The sequence below is a fragment of the Harmonia axyridis genome, chromosome 2, assembly GCF_914767665.1.
Source record: "Harmonia axyridis chromosome 2, icHarAxyr1.1, whole genome shotgun sequence".
Taxonomy (NCBI): Eukaryota; Metazoa; Arthropoda; class Insecta; order Coleoptera; family Coccinellidae; genus Harmonia; species Harmonia axyridis.
In genome coordinates, this window is record NC_059502.1 from 14,242,135 (window position 1) to 14,261,579 (window position 19,445).

At 31.5% G+C, this 19,445-nt stretch overlaps 4 protein-coding genes, 1 long non-coding RNA gene and 1 other non-coding gene across 6 annotated transcripts in view; 2 read left to right on the forward strand and 4 right to left on the reverse strand.

The window, feature by feature from the left end:
- Positions 1-125: 125 nt before the first annotated feature.
- Positions 126-1,967, reverse strand: LOC123673108 (cyclin-dependent kinase 7). Its single transcript, XM_045607540.1, has one exon. It carries the CDS (start codon positions 1,799-1,801, stop codon positions 779-781), a length of 1,023 nt encoding a protein of 340 aa, XP_045463496.1. The 5' UTR covers positions 1,802-1,967; the 3' UTR covers positions 126-778.
- A 260-nt stretch (positions 1,968-2,227) lies between these two features.
- Positions 2,228-2,850, reverse strand: LOC123673110. The gene is made up of 2 exons (XR_006746431.1): positions 2,483-2,850; positions 2,228-2,403 (listed from the first exon to the last, which is right to left on the reverse strand). It is a non-coding gene; the product is annotated as an uncharacterized LOC123673110 (long non-coding RNA).
- Positions 2,851-3,117: 267 nt separating this feature from the next.
- Positions 3,118-13,472, forward strand: LOC123673109 (OCIA domain-containing protein 1). Its single transcript, XM_045607541.1, has 6 exons — positions 3,118-3,428; positions 3,487-3,607; positions 5,244-5,427; positions 5,488-5,648; positions 6,166-6,280; positions 13,281-13,472. Exons 1-6 carry the CDS (start codon positions 3,396-3,398, stop codon positions 13,378-13,380), a joined length of 714 nt encoding a protein of 237 aa, XP_045463497.1. The 5' UTR covers positions 3,118-3,395; the 3' UTR covers positions 13,381-13,472.
- Positions 6,448-12,632, reverse strand: LOC123673106 (hexokinase type 2-like). Its single transcript, XM_045607538.1, has 5 exons — positions 12,171-12,632; positions 10,072-10,388; positions 7,622-7,930; positions 7,272-7,497; positions 6,448-6,851 (listed from the first exon to the last, which is right to left on the reverse strand). The coding sequence occupies exons 1-5, from the start codon at positions 12,563-12,565 to the stop codon at positions 6,581-6,583; spliced, it is 1,518 nt and encodes a 505-aa protein (XP_045463494.1). The 5' UTR covers positions 12,566-12,632; the 3' UTR covers positions 6,448-6,580.
- A 1,616-nt stretch (positions 13,473-15,088) lies between the features above and the next one.
- On the reverse strand, positions 15,089-15,162 carry Trnai-gau. Its single transcript has one exon. It is a non-coding gene; the product is annotated as a tRNA-Ile (tRNA).
- A 3,040-nt stretch (positions 15,163-18,202) lies between these two features.
- The window catches only part of LOC123673105 (proton-coupled amino acid transporter 1-like), a 32,538-nt gene continuing 31,295 nt past the window's right edge, over positions 18,203-19,445 (forward strand). The window contains exon 1 of the mRNA XM_045607537.1: positions 18,203-18,402. The gene's annotated coding sequence lies outside the window, so the exon portion shown is untranslated. The remainder of the gene's footprint in view (positions 18,403-19,445) is intronic.

Here is a 19,445-nt window from a genome sequence, read left to right on the forward strand (position 1 = left end):
TGCGTCCGTAACCTACATCTTAAGTTGTCCCCCTCGAAACAGAAATCGACCTGTCCGAGCATTTCTATCGAAAAACTTTATTTCGTCTGTAATCTCGTCTGTTTCGTTTTCAAATGGCCACCCTGTATAATTTATCCTGTGTATTGAATTATATTACAAAAATTTATAGAAGTATTTCTGAACAATATTATTACTTCATTATTTTTGAACTGAAGTCAATGATATATCTATTCATACCTTCAAATGCAAGTCAAATATATTTTTATTTTTCATAAGTTTTTTGAGAAACCTAATTTATTTTTCATTACTATCTTAACAACATTTTCCATTAAATTTTAATAAACTACACAAAGTATAAATATACATATAATACATTATTCACTGTTTATTGACAAATTCAATATACTCTCCATGAATTTAATGGGTTGCCCTTTATACATTTTGTAATTTTGTTAAAAAAAGATTACTAAATACTGATTTATGTAAAGTTCATGAGCCATCCATCAGTACTAAATATAAAATTAATAACATTGCATTAAAACTGTTGAGCATGAAATCAAAATTATTCTCTAATTTCTTTTACAATTCACCAAAATATATCACTTTAAATTAATAGATATTACCTTCATAAAAAAATAATGAACATTATTATTTAAATTTACATATAGTTAATTTATTGACCATTATTATTCATTAGACTAATCTTTTCAATCACAATTTAAAGGTGGAAAATATTTTATTTAGGAAATCAAAATTGAATCAAATTACATCTCTCAAGTTAAAAAAATAACCTTTTTGCCAATGTTGGACCAACAGAACTATCATTAGCTAATTTTCTTTTAAGTGCATTTGGTTCTGCTTCTACAGTACTTCTTACTTTCTGTGGTAATGGTAACTTAGATCCAGGTGTAGGAGCTGGTTTATTGGAAAAGAAAGGCATTTGTAAACACTGTGTACAAGTCTTTCTCTTCAAAGGATTTAAATATAAAATATTTTCAAGAACATCCAGTAAATCATCTCCAGCAGCAGTAAAAATATTTTTCAGTGGAATTGGAATAAATGGTTTGAATTCAATATAATCAATCAGCGATTTCAATCCTGGCCAGTTTTCTTCTGTTGGGTTTCCAAATACTGTAAAAATTTTCGTCAATTGGTCTAGGTCTGATTCGCCAGGAAACAAAGGTACTCTCAATAATAATTCCCCTAAAATGCAGCCTACAGCCCACATATCAACTCCTGTTCCATATTGTTTAGCTCCAAATAAGAGTTCTGGAGCCCTATACCATCTAGTAACTACTTGATGTGTTAGAAGTCTAGATGGAGAGCCAAATAACTTTGCCAATCCAAAATCACCAATTTTGAGGACACCATCAGCATTAACCAATAAATTATTGGGTTTAAGATCCCTGTGTAGCATCCAATTCATATGTAAGTATTCTAATCCTTGAAGAGTTTGTATAATGTAAGATTTTATATGAGCTGTAGTGAGAATTAATGTATTATCCTTGATTATTACCTCTAAATCAGTGTCCATAAAATCAAACACCAATGATATATTAGATATGTGGCCAAAAACATCGAGTAAGCACATCAAATTCTCATGGTTTAATTCTTGTAATAATTTTATTTCACGCAATGCTGTTCGATTAACTCCATCTTGTACTTCTTGTTTACTACCAATTTTAATTTTTTTTACTGCTACTATGCTTCCTGTTTGTAAATTTTTAGCTTTAAAGACTGTGGCAAATTGACCTTCTCCTAAGAATTTAATCTTATCATACTTTCTTTTTCTGTGAAACATTGTATTTTGAATTCTCAAGGATATACGAAGCAAGGATTGGATTTGAATTAATTATTATTTCCTTAGAACTTGTACTATTCAAAATCATATACGACTAGTTGAATCTCAGTAACAGTCAACACTGTCCCAACACTAAAAACAATTTAAAAAATTCAGATAAGACTGGATCATATTTGTCTATGGACTGGATAGGGATGCAAGCAAAGTATCGATACTTCGGAAGTATCGATACTTTCGTTTCGATACCAAGTAATTTTGGCATCGATACTTTGAATGCGATACTTACTTGGTATCGATACTTCAAATCCGGGTATCGGTTAAGTCAAGCCAAACAGAGACAAGAAAGGAAACCGATGAAGTAGCAATGTACTTATCGAATCCTCTGACTCCAATTGATTCAAAAAAGGATCCAGTAAAATATTGGGAGGATACTAAAAATGTATTTCCTAAGCTGTATAAGGTTGGAATCAAATACATGTGTTTGGTGGCAACCTCGGTTCCATCTGAAAGGCTTTTTTCAAAAGCTGGTGCCACTTTAGTTCAAAATAGAAACAGGCTTCTTGGAAAACGATTAGGAAAACTGTTGTTTCTAAATTCTATTCCTGAAAGTGAATGGTTTTGAGTTCTAAACTTGTTAATTCATATTTTCATTAATTTTTTTCATTTCTATTATATACCTACCACATTTTCAGTTTTTTATATTTTTGCAATAAAATTCATAATACTTTAATGAATTTCTTTCTTGCCCACATAAAACATTATAACCAAAGGTAAAAAAGAGATGATTTTGAGCAATGAGCAACTTAAATTTAGAATTTCGATGTTTTGATCATTTGAGGAATGAGGTTAGATCTAAATAATAAATAATGCAGGATAACTTTCATCATAGAATATGTTATTGTATGTTCTGCGAATTTTGTTTTGAAGTATCGATACTTCGATACTTCATGGTATCGATACTTTTGAAACAAGTATTCAAGTAGTATCGATACCTTAGTGTGAAGTATCGAATGAGTACATGGTATCGATACCTTCTGGGTATCGTTGCATCCCTAGGACTGGATATAAACAATTTTAACCTAAAAACCAAATGCACTGCAGAGCATAAAACTTAGCAATTGAAACTCGGGCCACAGTATAAACAAATTTTCTTATCTATTATGTGCTGAGTAGTGAGGCTTTATCATGATGAAAAATTATCGTATATTTGACACAAAATCGTTAGATTTAAAAAAAAATTGTCGTATAGATATTTTTTCCTCAATTAAATTGAAATTCTTCTGAACCTAGAGATTTTAACATAAAATACTTATTTACGAATATATCTGACTTATTAAGGCTAAAAATCACAATAATAAATTTTAGATGATCCTTTTTTAAGATAATCCTTTAATATCCTTTAATTTTAATATTTCTTCTTAAATTATTTCTATGGTGGTCCTGCAACCTCAAAATTTTATTTATTGATACTTGGGAAATATTACAAATTCTAAAAAAATCGGTATATTAACTGCAATGTTCCAAGATTTGAAAAAATCTAATATTCGTTTTCAATAATATATAACTAACCATCAGGTATTAAATCCTATAACAAATGGAAAATTCTCAAAAGGAGGGATTCAAACTGGTAGGTTAAAAAAAAATCAACTAGTTTCTAGGTTGAATTAATTTTTTTATACATACAGTACAAGTTCAGTCCCGAAGAGCTGAAAATCATTAAAGAATGTGGAAAGGAAAGTTTCTTCCAGAGGTGCCTTCCCTTGAGTACTGTCTTAGGACTGGCAACTTATTATGGTGTTAAATCAGGTGAATAGAACAATACAAATTGTTTATTGAAGTATTTCGCATTTCTTAGTAACCCACCAAAGATAAATTATAATTGAAAATGTTCTATCATGTTCAAATTTGCAAGGATTGCTTAGTTTTTTTTTTAAGGCATGTTTTGTTTTGGTCCTTTAGTTCTCTTATTTCCATGACCTATAAGATGTCTCTAAAATTTATCAGAAGCATTAGTGGATTATCTGGATTCTATGTGCAATATTAATCCAACAGCAGAATCTCTCAGTGAAAAATTTTTTTCCTCACTGATGAACTTACTGGGACTTTTCAGTTATAAGTAGAAGCTCTAACTACTTTACTATGTGGAAGAAATAATCGTCATATCTTTATCCTATGATAAAACATCGAAAAGTCTAATGGTTTTTGAGCACTCATTGCCAGTGGTCTAATTCAATTCTGTTTGCCTAGTTTGTCCATAAGAACAAAATCTTTTAAATGGAAAAACCTAGAAACTTGAAATTTTCAGGATAGGTTTGGATTCTGAATGCCTCAGTTAAGTTCTTCTATACAAGAAATCTTACTAGAGGTTTCCCTAAATATGATCGTTTCAAGTTTTGTTATCCAGATAATTTCAAAAGTACAGAACTGAAGGAGATGAAATTTTGTTCTTAGAAGGAGAATAATAATTTCAAGCCTCATGCTTAGTTTTATGTCAATCACATCTTCAGAACCAATAGAATAAATTATAATAAATAAATAAAATAAAAATATTAGTGACAGTGCCGACCAAGTTGAAATTTTGCGTATTGCTGCATAATAACAATTTCAAGCTTGATGAAAAATTTCATATCGATCGTGTCATCAGAACCATACAAAATTTTAGCAAATTATAAAAAAAAACTTCCGAAATTTCAGTAACAGCAGGTCCTACTAGGTTTAGGTTTTATTTGTCTATATAAAATATTCATTTGAATATTTTTACACAATTTCAAACGAACATATCATAACTCCTCATCGAGATAAACTAACCAACAACAATGACATCATAATAAATCACATATCTGTGGCCTCCAAGACCAAAAAGCATATGAATGGCGAGCGCTGAAAAGCTCCTGATTCAAATCACTGCTTTTCTCGAATTTTTGGTAGGTATAATATTAAAATCTAATTTATTATTTTTTTGTATTGCAATTTTTTTATTTTTTCGAAAATAAGCCAAATATTGTGATTTGTTCTGTTTTTTGTTACTAGTTGTCCAGTGTAATTGACAAAAATTTTATATGAAGGAATTCAACAATTGACTAGTTAGTGAGACAAACTTGTCTAGTTTTTTGAAAATTCATTTTCACTTTTTTGCGCTATTTTCTTTCAAATCTTTACTTATTGAAAGATTTTACTTTAAAAAAATTAATTCTCCTCTTCCTGTTGCCAAGTTTGGATCTCTAAATGGTGGTGTCTTTTCTCTTCAATTAGTTATTTTCACTTCTGAAATATTATTTTTTTTAATATATATGTATATATGGAGAGAGATGGAATATAGATAACTGCTAAAACCAACAAAAATAATTTTTTTTGGAAATCATAGGTTCTTTAATGTGTTGAATAGTGCTTTCTTATTTTTTATTTTTTTATCCAAATATCAAACGAAAATGCTTTACTTTAGGTGTATTCAAAGCTAGTCCTAGGTTTGGAGCTGCTCCTAAGGTCATAGTAGCTGGTTTTGTGGGTTATTTTCTTGGTAAAATTTCATATCAGGCAAAATGTGCAGAACGATTGATGCAATTGCCAAATAGTCCATATGGGGAATTATTGAGGCAGAGGAAAAAGGGAAATATTCAAAATAGCAGGTAGGCATTTTTAAGACTAAGATTTAGATGACTGTGTATTATTTATATATTATTTTTCAGTATAGACGCTGGGTTTGGACCTAGCATGAGCTTAGCTCCTTTTGGAGGCATTTCTAATGCTGAGGTATACCCAGATTCAAGTTCTAAGACTTTGGATTTAGATACAAGCTCTTCGCCTAACTATAGTGGTTTAGATGATTCATTTAGACCTTCTTTAGATAGTAAGTTGAAAACTTTTAGAACATCGAATCATTGATTAAAGTCTAAAAAATAAAAAGAAATGAATAAAAGTTTCAACTTGTTTTGAAAGAAACGGAATATTATTTCTCTAATTCTGTGGTTATTCCGTTCATTCTTCCACATCTTGTAGAACAAAATCGTGCGAGAATATATCAGAAACGCACCGTTTTCATGGTTATATTTCATTATTATATGTTGGTACTCCGAACTTTCCGCCACGGCTTTATCTGTCAATTCATCAATTTGCCTTAAAGAAATCAGTTCTGCCAACCAACATTTTTCAATGCATAAATCACTAAATGATATTTATGGAAATATTTCATTAATTTCAATGAAAATGCAATGAATTAGAGAAAATAATGTATAATACTCGTACAGAAGGCTCATTCTACCACTCGTTCATTCTAAAACGAGCCACTTCGTGGCTCGTTTTTGAATTTTGAACTCGTGGAAGAATATCAATGCCTTCTGCACTTGTATTATAAATAACTATTTCAGATCCAGGTTATGAAGAAGTGGAAATGCCACCTGTTCAAAAGCATGTTACTACATATGATGAATTAAGAACACAAAACAGAGAAGAATATGTGCAGAAACGTACAGGAACTTACAAGTGAGTTATTGGGTTTAGCAATTTTTTATTCTTTATTTAGAAAACTAATCAAGAAAAAAATTCAAAACTTTGAAATTAGGGTAGGTAATTATATCACGATTTTATATAAAAATGATGTTTTCGTTTTTTTTTTTCAAATTATGGTATTCTATTGGAAAACCCAAGTATTAAAGTGAGGTATTTTGTATTGAATTCCTATGAAAATATACCATTTTGTGAGTTGCTATACATCAATTTCAAGATTTGATATAAATGGGAGACAACATACTACATCTAAGTACTTCGTTCGATTTGTCATATTCACATTAGATTGTATTGTTCTGCCACTGCAGCTATTAGTGCTGCACCCATTCCATTCCCATCTTCAGATAGTTTCAATTCAAATTGTATACCAGGATCAACTAGGTGGTTGATTTTTTCAACCAATAAATTGTGAAAATGTGGATGATATCTATAAACTGATCCATCTATCCCAACAGTCACTACTTTCTCACCTATTTTGTTGAGGAGTGCAGAAATACCACTTGCAACCAAATATGCTGCTCTTTTAGAAATACTTTCACAAATGAATCTGAAACATGTGAAATATTCACAGAAATGTTAAGAATATAAGGTGGTCCATATAGAGTACCATTTGAAAGTTTTCAATGAATTTTAGTTAGTTTTGTGGGAAGAATAGAATATTTTATGAGGCAGTAAAGTGTCTTGTTAGATTGTCAGATTCGAAATGATTGAAAGATAACATCAAACACATAAATTAGAGTTGCAATAGAGTAGTATCGGAACTCTATGGTTCAATCAGCTGCTGGGAGTATTTGTTGAGATAAAAGAGGAAATAATAAACTGTAGTATAGAATTTATAGTGTAGAATCAAAAGTTCATGTTTTTGTTATAGCAGGAGAACATTTTTTCAAAAATATCTTAAACAATTTAGATTATTGTTATTTTCTCCGTGGTATTCAGCAATTCTGAATGTATACCGAATTCTCACCTTACATTAATATAGTCTTGTTCAGTAGCTTGTTTTAAGCCTAATTCTTCAAGTATTTCTATGCAGTTGGTGTATGTGCCAAATCGATCTGATTCAATATCAGAAACATATTTAGTGATGAATCTATCCCTTGTGAATAAGAGATCAGAACCATGGCCTTTGAAGAGAAGACCGTCCTTGGTGAATTTTTCTAAGATTAAACGAACTAGTTCACCCATATACATTCCTGAAATATGAAGAAATAAACAGATATTGCTATGATGACATGATGATGATTTTTCTATGACTAGATATATGAAATTATTTTCTCCAATCTGAAAATGAAAATTTTTTTTTGTTGAAAATATCACCTGATATCATTTTCTCATGTAACTGCTTCCCAGGGTTTACAGTATGTTCGTCAATCTCTTTGTCGAAAGAAGTCCGAATGAAGTCTAAACTTCCATCATCTCCAAATGCACCCCATTCGCAGTTTATCAAAACATTTCCGGATCCCATGTTGACTCCATCGAATAGCTCAGCATTAGATTGCTTTTCAAGGTAGCACGCATTGCTGCCAGTGCTAACTATTACACCAATTCGGGCATTTGGATTTTGAAAAGCTGAACTTATGAGGGTACCAGTAGTATCGTTGATAATTGCTCGTACTCTGACGTGCCCTTGGAAAAAAAATTGATTTTAATATTTAATGAGGTCGTACAAGGTGAGTCCAAAAATTGTACATAAAATTTAACTATAGATTTCTCTTTTCAAATAAAACACTTTTTTTATTTACCATTTTTTGAAATTCGGTACGTGTGAAAAGAAACAGGCTTTTAAAGTTCCCCAAACAAAATGTTATTCCTTTCTAGCTCTAATATGATCTTTCAGAATGAAATTCATTTTAGTATCAAGTTTTCTATAACTGAGAGACATGTTCTCTATGATCCATAAAACTATGCGAAATAAGCAAAAAGAAAGCAATCGAAGATAATCCAAAATCACAACATGTTAACTTTCTATCACTATTTATTTTGTGGCAAACGATAAAAAATGAAGTATTACGTTATCGGTCGTGTCCACATTAAAAGGCCAGGAGTGCATTAGCCCATTGTCAAACTTGTAACATTGTTAACCTTCGAGATAGAATATAGAAGGAGTCGACATCACGTGACTTAAAACGGTACCAGTACGCCATTTTGGATATAGATCTCAGTTAACTTTTGACCAATAACATTTCATAGTAGTGAACAGATCCGTATTCACAAGTTTTGCATATCTGCATATCCATCTTCTCCATACTCTAAATATATCAAAATTTATATGGCAGGATATGTTGTATATTATTTGAAACAAAAACTTGTTTGTGAACCATGCTTGGACTGTTTAAAAAGTAATGAACACGGTTTATTTTCGTATTCCTTCGTGAAAGGTTACTTAATCCGACCCTGATCTTTCCCCCACTCTAGTAATAGAATTAGCCCTGCCTAGTGGACACATTTTTTCTAGCACGATAACAGCTCATAGCGCCTCCTTCGATTCTATCTCGATGATTTTAACTGAGCTTTCACTTGGTAATTGAAAAAAGTGTATTACCAGATAAGAGGAATCTCCCCCCCTCTTTTTTTGAAGCTGGCATCGCCACTGATCAGTGTGACCAGATTTAGTAGAAATCTACTTTTTTAGTAGATTTTTCGCATTTTCATGGAGTTTTTAGTAGGAAGAAATCTTTTGGTAGATTTTAGTAGATTTTGGTAGTTTTAAAAAATATAACCGAGACGGTTGGGAATATGGAAATTCGGATGTCTAGACTGTTCCTATGAATCAATTCATTGTTCATTCTCATTGAGGTTCTACATTCTACGTGTTTCTAGAAGAACGTATCTACTTAAACATAATAAAATCATAAAACTTCTTTGGTGGCTGTCGGCTGAGAATAAATACGAAGAATGATGGAATATCCGAAGGGTGTCTCATTAAAAACAGATGGTGTGTAAACTTCCGTTGAAAATATACCATTATCTCACATTTAGTATTCTATTCAGTGGAAAAAAATATGTCTAACTGGAATTTCATCGACAAATTTGGGTGGCTGCATATTTCAGATTTCGAATGCCAAATGCAAGAGAATATTTTCTGCTGAAAACAAAAAATAGAAACAGCATTATTAAAAAATGCTAAAGAAGGACTTAAAGAGATAGGTGATTGTTGTTGTTTTCAACCTACAAAAAATATGCTCGATTCGATAGATAGTGAAAATTTATATATGGATGTTAAAGACGATGATTTGACTGCAGATTGATACTGATTTTTGAATTATTTTTTTTATGTTCAACGGTAGTATTTCATTTCTTTATTTAATGTTATTTTTATTCGAAATATTTTAGTTTTTATTTCTATTTATATCCTTTTGTTTATTTAAATATATAAATTTGTTCGTTTATATTTGCTATTTTGATCCTATTTGTTTTTGTTCCGTTTTTTTTCCTTTTTTTTGTCGTTTAAATTTTGAAATAAAATCTTGTTTGATTTTCGAATCTGTACGCATCTGTACTGTTTATCCTATTCATGAAGTTAAATTTAAGCAAAAGAGACAGTAGAATAAAGTGTATTCTGAATAATGTTTAAATCTAATGCAGCGGAATCTGTGAAATTTTGTCAAAAATATGTTAGTAGATTTTTAGTAGATTTCTGAACGGTGTTGGTAGATTTTTAGTGGATTTCTGCGGCAAGTTTAGTAGATTCACCATATTTCAATCTGGTCACGCTGCCACTGATGGAAAGTAGACCTCAATCGATTATATTACCAGATGTGTCATACCTTCAATACCTCTCCTATTGATGGCAGCTTGAAGTAATTCAACAACATCATATCCTGTTGTATATGTACAGTTAAATCCTTTGGTCCATCTTCTCAGTATACCGGACGTCAAACTTTTCTGTATCAAGGGAAAACCAAATGTAAAACCTAGAGGTAGGGTTTCGGTCAGAAGATTCTCTTCTTTCATGAATTTATATAGACAGTCAGCCACATGATCGAACAAATGCTCTCCAGAACCAAGCTTTATATGTTTGGGTATTGCAAAAAGTTTGGATCGCATCTCGAAGCTTTCTCTACTCAGTTCCACCAAAAGCACTCTGAAAAGGTTTAAATTGTTCTAATAATTATATTCCGACTATATACAGTCCAGCCGAATATTTCCTCAAATATGAGTTTTTCTGAAAAACGCATTTTTTTTTTTGGGTATGAACATCTTACTATTACAAGTTTCCTTAAGCTGGATGACAATTTAATTAATGAGGAAATCTTAAATGGTGATAGTTCACGAGTTAATCATAATTTTGAAGATTTTGTAATTCTATTCGTGAACATACTAAAACATTTTCAATTCAATGGGTGAAGAATTTCAAGTCGCCTTCTACACGAATTTTAATTAACAAGATGTTCCAATTTCCTATCATTAATTTCTCAACAGTTAATTTGTTCAACATTTTGTCTTATAAAGGGTCGTGTTTTAGACTTTGCTGCGAAACGAATGCCAAACAATAGATATTTCAAAGGGATTACCAGCACGTGGTTTTCCGTGTATCAGTCAAACATTAGGTACCTATTAATTTCCCCTCTGGCACTCCTGCGATGATCAAACTTTGTACTGTGTACGAAGTTATACATTCACTTTATCTTCTTTCTTCTTACGAAACATATAAGTAGAGGGCAGCACTGTACAATGGTCGATTTTTTAAAAAAAATTATAGTATTACCACTTTTGTAATGTAAGGTTTTTTTCACGAATACTTCAAAAATATATCACTGTACATTGAACATATCATCAATTCTTCCGCGAAAAACGAAAAGTTATCAACTTTTTTTCATTCTTAAATTAAAATTATTGTCCTTCCACAATGTAGATTATTGTTTAAAGAAGAACCCCCATTAAAATCGGTGATTTTAAGAGGTGAAATCTATAATTCTGTTTTGAACTGAACAGTCACATGGTGGTATTCCCTCTTAAGTTTAGCCTATTCATAGAGTTCCCAACCTTTCAAGTCATTTGTAACTGGACCCCTTCTGATGTTTAAGATTCTTAGGGGGATGCCACTCACTTAAGAGGATTATCATATACCAAGAATTTGCAATCTTCAAGTAAAAATTGACCTCTCAGTGCTACCACATCCTTGCATAATACACTTCTTTATTTTATTCTTTTTTCTACATTCATTCATTTATTGAACTATATTCAGTGGAAAAAGAAGTTCTTTATTGCACTAGTGCAATAAAGTTTTTATTGCACTCAACTTTCATTCTACTTCAACGTGCTGTCATCATGACAAACAAATATTTCAGCGTGAAGGAAATAACGATGTACAGTTACCAAGTACTAGTACGTTTACAGCAGTAACAAATCAAGAAGTGGATTTAAAAAGTACTTCATTACGAAATATTCATATTGAAAATTGCACCAATTGTTCATTCACCTTCAACATTGAGGGTAAAAATAAAGTTTGAGTTAAATTCTTCGTAACGTATTAGTTCCTGTTTCAATGCAAATCGATATTAATAGAAAGTATTCAAGTTGCGCTTTTCATTTTCCTACACCTAGTGCCGCACCTCAATAAATCATTTTTTGCTTTTTGCATGAACGTAGAAAAAATGTTGTATGCAACTCGTGCAAAAATTGTTTATTGCACTCGACGTGAAATTGTCCGACGAGGCCGTTAGGCCGAGTTGGACAACACGTTGAGTGCAATAAACAATTTTTGCACTTGTTGCATAAATAACTATTGGTTTATAGAAAGCCGTATGGATGATTTATTATCGATATTAGGTTGTCTTATTGAATTTTTCATATTTAAGCACTTTGTACAAGGCGGTGGCTACAAAGCATTTTGCGCAATTCAAGATTGGCAAGAATAGCTAACCTCAAAAATGTTCCACTTAAATCCAGGGCCAGACATTTGCCTTCTTCATTTCCTGTAGGCAGGTCCTGCACATATGTCACATAGCATTTCACAACAGCTGCGTCATGGGTATTTTTGGCCAGTCCTTTATTCACGTCTATCAAAAATCTACGTTGTATTTCTACTAAAGTTCTATCACTCAGGTAGAAGTCTCTCAATTTTTCCCTTATCTTCGGTGAAACCACCGGTCTCATCTTGTTGCATTTCAGATATTCTTTGGAATCGACAGGTATGGAACCTCTTGGAGGTTTCTGAACATCACTTGGTCGACAGCTTTCCATCATTTCAGCATTGCAAAAATAGAACAGGAATATTATGGCCGTAAGGGGAAGATATATACGTAAAATAAGATGCATTTTGTAGGTTTTCGTACTTGAAATTTAGGAAATGAAATGACATTGAATTTTGTGAGATGTCAACCTTAGATATTATATATCTTTGCATAGATGTGCTCTTAGGTAGTTTGAATGTTTGGTTGTTTTTAAGAGCTGATCTAAAGAAACAGAGCTCTTTTGTGATTATTCTTGGAAAAATGTAACACTTAAATTTTATTTTATATTATATTTAATGTGTACACATTTCAATATTCCAACAGAGAACTTCTTCATATCTTTAGAGTTGCGAGCTCCACTAACTAATGATAGAACTGAATCTTTAACCTTAGACACTCTACCTATTGGTCTATCTCTAATATAGTAATATAGAGTACATTAGACCACAGACTATTAATTGATTTTAAGCAGTTAACCTAAAACTAATCAACAAAATGAATATTGGTGTCGCCATCTATATTAGGTAGAATTGTGTATGAGAATAATTTGTCCAAATATTTGTGATTTTGGAATATTGAGATGAAAATGCTCTGAAACCATTGAAAGGACCAAACCAAGATACCTCCGCATGTTTTGAATAATGAATAAACCATAAATAAAAACCAATAATAAACCAAGAATTGTACATACATTACATACAATAACAATAAAGTTATTGTTCCTATAGAGACTTTACTTTTCACTTCTTCAATGACTTCTAATTTTTTTACTGTTTGAATATCATTTCATATTTTTATAGGGAGGCTCCAAAACCTGCTCCTTCTTATCAATCTATTCCAAGACCAACGCCAAGTGGTACAACTGGAAAGAACAAATATGGCGATGATGTGATGGAGTGATGTAGATTAAAAGTATGATGTTGAAGAATTGTAGTAGTTATGGAATTGAAATTTATGTATCTTTTTTGGAATAAACATAATATAAGTTGTTATTATTGAGAATATTACTTGGGTAACCTACCCTACCCCGTATGCTCCATTGCTCCAGATGCTTTATGGAATTATCGTACCTGCCTAGATTAGATTAGATTTAATCAAAGAGGTTCCGTTTCACTGCGACCTAAAGGTCTATTGTGTCCCCCATCAAAGCTATTCTCTCGGTGATTTACAGCCCGTCTTCCAGTTCCAGAGTTCTAATGAACTCCAATATCTGGGATGGCTTCAAGGAGGCTAATTCTTCACTTCTACAAGTTTGGTGTCCAAAGCAGATTATGCGTTGGCTAGCGATGGCAATGCGTGAATATGATGAAAACAAGTAGTCATGTAGTTAGAAGAAATGAAAAATTTCTTCGTGCAAACAAAAAGAAAAAAGACTGGTGATGGGAAAGAAGAAATAGGTATACAGGGTGGCCACTTTTTTAATGGGATTGTGTTGGTAACTTTTAAACCATAAGAGTTAGAAGGTCGGTCAAATGGAGAAAAAGTTGCTCTTATGGTTTAAAAGTTACCAATACAATCCCATTAAAAAAGTGTCCATCCTGTATGACTTGGGAGGAGATGTAATATTATTATAGAATATCATAATGTTACATAGTAATCGAAGTTAGTTGGGAATTGTTAGTTTTAAATCAATTGTGAGTCCCATATATTCGTTCCGTATATAGTTATTATCATAACAGAATTTGTGACATCCAATACATGCACCTATCACCCTATACTGATTAAAGTCGAATATTTTAGAAAATAATTGTTTTTACTACTTAGGCATAGGACTTGTTGGGTGAAGTGATTATACTTACACTGAACGACTAAAATATTTTGTATCTCAAGTCAAAGTTGCATGTGCGATTGTTCCATTTTGTTTTCAAGCTATATTATTCTAAAAAGCAATATTTTCTACTTTGGTTGGATAAAATTAGGTGAGTATATCAAAATTAAGGAGGTCAATTGACATTTCAGAAACTATTGAAAATAATGAATCACTGTTCTTCAAACAACGAAAATCGCCTTCAACCAATTCATGGAAAATTTCGGATATCAGTGCGGGATGGTTGAATGATAAAACCAAATATCAGATTCGCATTTCAAGGTATTTACCCTGGTATTTTTCCTTAATTATGGAATGGAATGCTTCATCATCTTATTGTTTCGGTACAGCGAAAAATTTGTACATTTTTCAGTTCATGACGGACAAATACCTACACTTGAAAATAATTATCATATCTACACTTGAAAATAATTATCATATCTGCAATTTGGAAAAGATTTGATTATAATTGATTGTTTTTATTGATTTCATTTATGATAAATATGTAATGATCTATTATGAATGTCATCGCAGTAGCTCCTTGAGTAAAAAATTTAATCAGAATAACGGAGTATCTAGCTTCTAATATCTATCGAAATCAAAAAGCTGATTTTTAGTCATTACTATCAGCATTGGTACTCACTGGATGGAAATTGACATGTTTAAAATTTTAGTTAACAGTTATTGTTGCACCATCCTTTTTTAAAGTTAAAAAAATTCGAATATCAGACGAAGACTGGAAAGCAATATTATTAATAATGAGGAAAATGATATGATGGCATGCAATTCCGGAAAAAGTACCTCCTCGAGCGGGACTCGAACCCACAACCTCCGAATCATCAGTCCAGTGCTCCCACCAACTAAGCTACCGATGAAGTAGAAAGTTCCAACCTTCTTTAAAAAAGGTCTCTTAATTTTTTGCATAGAAAGTACCCTCTTCAAGATAATCGAGTACAAAGCGAATACTATCTACAAAAATCTACAAAAATTCATTTTTTAAAATTTCCCATGAGTAATGCATGAAAGCACAAAAATTGGCGTAGTGTATTATAACGATTTCAGATGGCATTTGAGTGAACTTTTTCTATTCAATTCATTGTTTATACAAAATGTTCGAGGTACAAAAGAAAATGCGAGATTCCTCGGAAAATTTTGAGAGAAAATTCTTATGAACATGGACCCCTAAAAGCTTTGTTTTCGAGATACAAAGTGTTGAATTTTAATTTTTTTCGAGGGGTAACCAAATATGGTTACCCCTGCGAGTTTTTATCCCCGGTGTTTCCTAACCTTTTCAATAGAAAAGGTTAGGAAACACCGGGTGAAACACTGATTTAGAGTCTCCTAAGCAATGATAGGTATTTTGTTTTCATGAATAAATATAAGTTTCTAGTTAAAATGACAGCATTACGCTTCAAATTTTATGCATAGATTTATGCCAATAGGTAGAGATAATATTCATGTCTTGTTATTAAAAAGACAGAGGTATTTTTTCTTTATCACTCAAAATGAAAATTTATTTTTAATCAGATATTATTCAAATTGCCGATATCAGTGAAATTTTCAACTTAGTTCAGTGTAATGTGGGCGAGTCGACTTGATAATCAACAATAGAGGGTGGTCCAGATTTTAGTGCTATAACTTTGACGTTGTATAGAACAACTCTTTTCATGAAAAAAAATTCCTATGAACATATAGCAATAGCAGTCTGCCAGACTTGGCCTTCCGCTGCTAGGTGATGGGTTCATGTATTTCTCTATTTTTTTTTTTGTGGAATAAAGACGTCATTTATTTATTCATATTTACCGACAAGCTTCGTTTTCGAATTGCAGGGTGTTAAAGTTTGAAAAGAAATCAGTTTTTTACTTATAACTCTAGTATTATTACATTCATTGTTTAAAGTTTTAGGTATTGAAGTCTCGATAATGTAATGTTTTGATTAGGTAAGTGTCCCCTGCCAAAATTTATCAGGCACTTGATGAAAAATATTCACAAAAATTTTTTATTGTTTGAGTGTCCTTCAGAAATATTCATTTTAATGTCATCTGAAATTCCCTCACAATACGCTCAGTCGAATATTTTACTATCATTTATCACTAATTGCAAAATTTTAAAAATTAATTTTAATAAATTTTCGTGGATAGTGTTTGCATTGTACTCGATTATCTCGAAAATGGTACATTCTATGAAAAAAATCAGGAGACTTTTTTTTAGCGAAACTCTGTTGATTCCAGAAATAATTTCATCGAAAAAAAGACAGTGGTGTAGGTTTCAAATAGGAAAGGGATCATATATCATCCTATATCTACGCCACTGGATAATTTCGTCAGGAGACACTTATCTAATTAGAAACTTAACGTAATCTAGACTTAAATACATAAAAATTAAAACAATAAATGTAGTAATACTAGAGTTTTAAGAAAAAAACTGTTTTTTTTCCAAACTTTAAGTCCCTGTACTTCGAAAACGAAGCTTGTCAGAATATATATTCATATAAACTTTTTTTCATGAAAGGAATTGTTTCAAAGTTATTCAACTAAAATCTGAACCACTCTGTAAAGTGACTACCTATACAGGGTGAGTCTTTGACTTGTACATTTATTTCAACCGAAAAATCCTGAGGTCAAAGGAAACACTTTTTTCTTTTACCATATCTTGCGACTCGGCTTGGTTAAAAAGATACAGAGGCTGTTGAAAATCCACGAAAAAATGTAGTTTTTGGTTATATCTCGCAAATGAAATGGAATCGAACGAATATATTTTCGGAATATAGTTTTTTATTGATGATTTATTTTTAAGCGAGAAAAAAAATCAAATGGGAAAAAATAGTAAAGGTAAAAAAGTGTTTTTTTGACCTCAGAAATCTTTGGTTGAAATATATACAGGGTGTTTCCAAATTAGACGTGAAACTTGAAGGAGGTGTTATCATTCATTTCAAAAATTTCTCACCTCACTTTATTGTTCGTCAATTTTTTCTACGTTGACCAAGTTCGATTTAAATTTTGGATTATTTTCATCAGAAAAGGATATGATATGTATGAAAAAAGCGAAACTATGCTCTATTAGATGTTGAATAAGAATAAGTATCATTTGAAAGTTGGTATATGAAGAAAAGAATAGTAAATTTCTAAAATCAATTTGCCTGCAACTTTCGAATTCCACAATTTATTTATGACAAAATTATTTTAAAAACTTGCCAAATCCCTTCTTTATTTCTTAAAAAAGTTTTTGTAGAATGCAGGCACTAGTTCTGTTTCAGCAAATTTTGATTTGATAGGGGAAAGAAGCAAAGAAAAGAAAGTAATGAAGTGAATATTTTTTTTTACAATTGAACTCAAAATTTCAGTAAAAAATTTTTCATAAATGTTAGATCCGGACTTCTAGCTGGCCACGAAAACAATCCAAAATCATAATCAATTATGGTCAGCGTTTAAAAAAATGATGAAATTAGAAATACGGTGAGAGATCTTTTAAAAATCACAAGAACTCAAATATCCCGTGAACTGTTGATTTTTGGTAATCACTAAATATGGCCCAAATGACGGCAAATGAGCCATACTAAAACGCCCTCCAAGATTCAAGCCTAATTTGAAAACACCCTGTATACAAGTCAAAGACTCACCTGTATACTGGTTGATGGCAAGAATCTGTTGTGATGTGCTGCAAAAACCTCACTTGGCCAGGCGGAAGGCTGAACTTTGTTTAAGGAATTCCAGGACGTGTTGTCAAACAAAGTCTGGTATACTTGACTTAAGTAGCGGTGCAATAAACTCCACTCATTCATTTTTTCAGAGCGAGATTAAGAATGGTTTTTGTTGACAAACGATGCGATAATGATTACCATCATCTTAGTCGGTTTTTAACAGTTGCCCGAACAGAAGGATAGGACAGACAGATAATTATCTACAGTGTTATTATCCGGAAAAAGTGGGGGAACCGCTGGACCGCACATGGTTTCGCCATTCAAAAGTGCAGAGTTGTTTTATCTGAAATTTGCGCGGCCAGGTGAAAGACAGATTAGCGGATCATTGAGGATTTAAACAATCTCAACAATTAAAGTGATTTCAGTTTGTGTCAACCTGGAATGCTTCAAGAAGCATCTCTAAAGTTTTATATAGGTGAGTTCCACTAAAACCTACACCTTATTTATTCTTTCGTGAATCCCACTTTTTTTTTTCATTATTTTCAAATATGCTGTCACCGATTGTGTACGTGAAAATTTTCCAAAATGGTTTTTTGGAATTATCCGTATTGAGTAAATACTGTACTCAATTTATGCCGAATATTTCTAGTTTTAATATTACATTTTCTCTCTTCTTCGCTTCGTATGTATTCGATTTTATGAATTAGAAAAATCAATTATTTTCATTCATTTATGAATTTTTGCCAGATCGATTTACTTTACAGAATCTCGTATCAAATTTTCCCGACGAATAATACTAATTTCAATAAAGCATATCTTTCTTTTTTTCGCTTCAAACGTTTTTGCCAATCCAAGAATTATTCAATTTCGTGAATAAAAATAATCAATAATTTTCATGTAGGTACCTACCTACATATGGATTTTTGCCAAATTGTTTTACTTTACAAAATCTCGTATCGAATTTTTCTACCGAAAAATTCAAATTTCAATATAACATTCATTTCTTTACTTCGCTTTATACGTTTTTGCCAATCAAAGAATTATTCAATTTTGTTAATAAAAATAATCAATAATTTTCATGTACCTACCTACCTATTTATGGATTTTTGCCAAATCGATTTACTTTACAGAATCTCGTATCAAATTTTGCCGACGAATAATTCTGATTTCAATAAAGCATATATTTTATTTTCGCTTCAAACGTTTTTGCCAATCCAAGAATTATTCAATTTCGTGAATAAAAATAATCAATAATTTTCATGTAGGTACCTACCTATTTATGGATTTTTGCCAAATCGATTTACTTTACAAAATCTTGCATCAAATTTTTCTGTCGAACAATTCAAATTTCAGTATAGGACTTCTTCCTTTTCTTCGCTTTATACGTTTTCGCCAATCCAAGAATTATTCAATTTCGTAAATTAGGATAATCAATAATTTTCTCTTTTCTGAACGAACTTTATACTTTTTTGGCAATCCAAGAACTATTCAATTTCATGGATTAAAATAATCAATAGT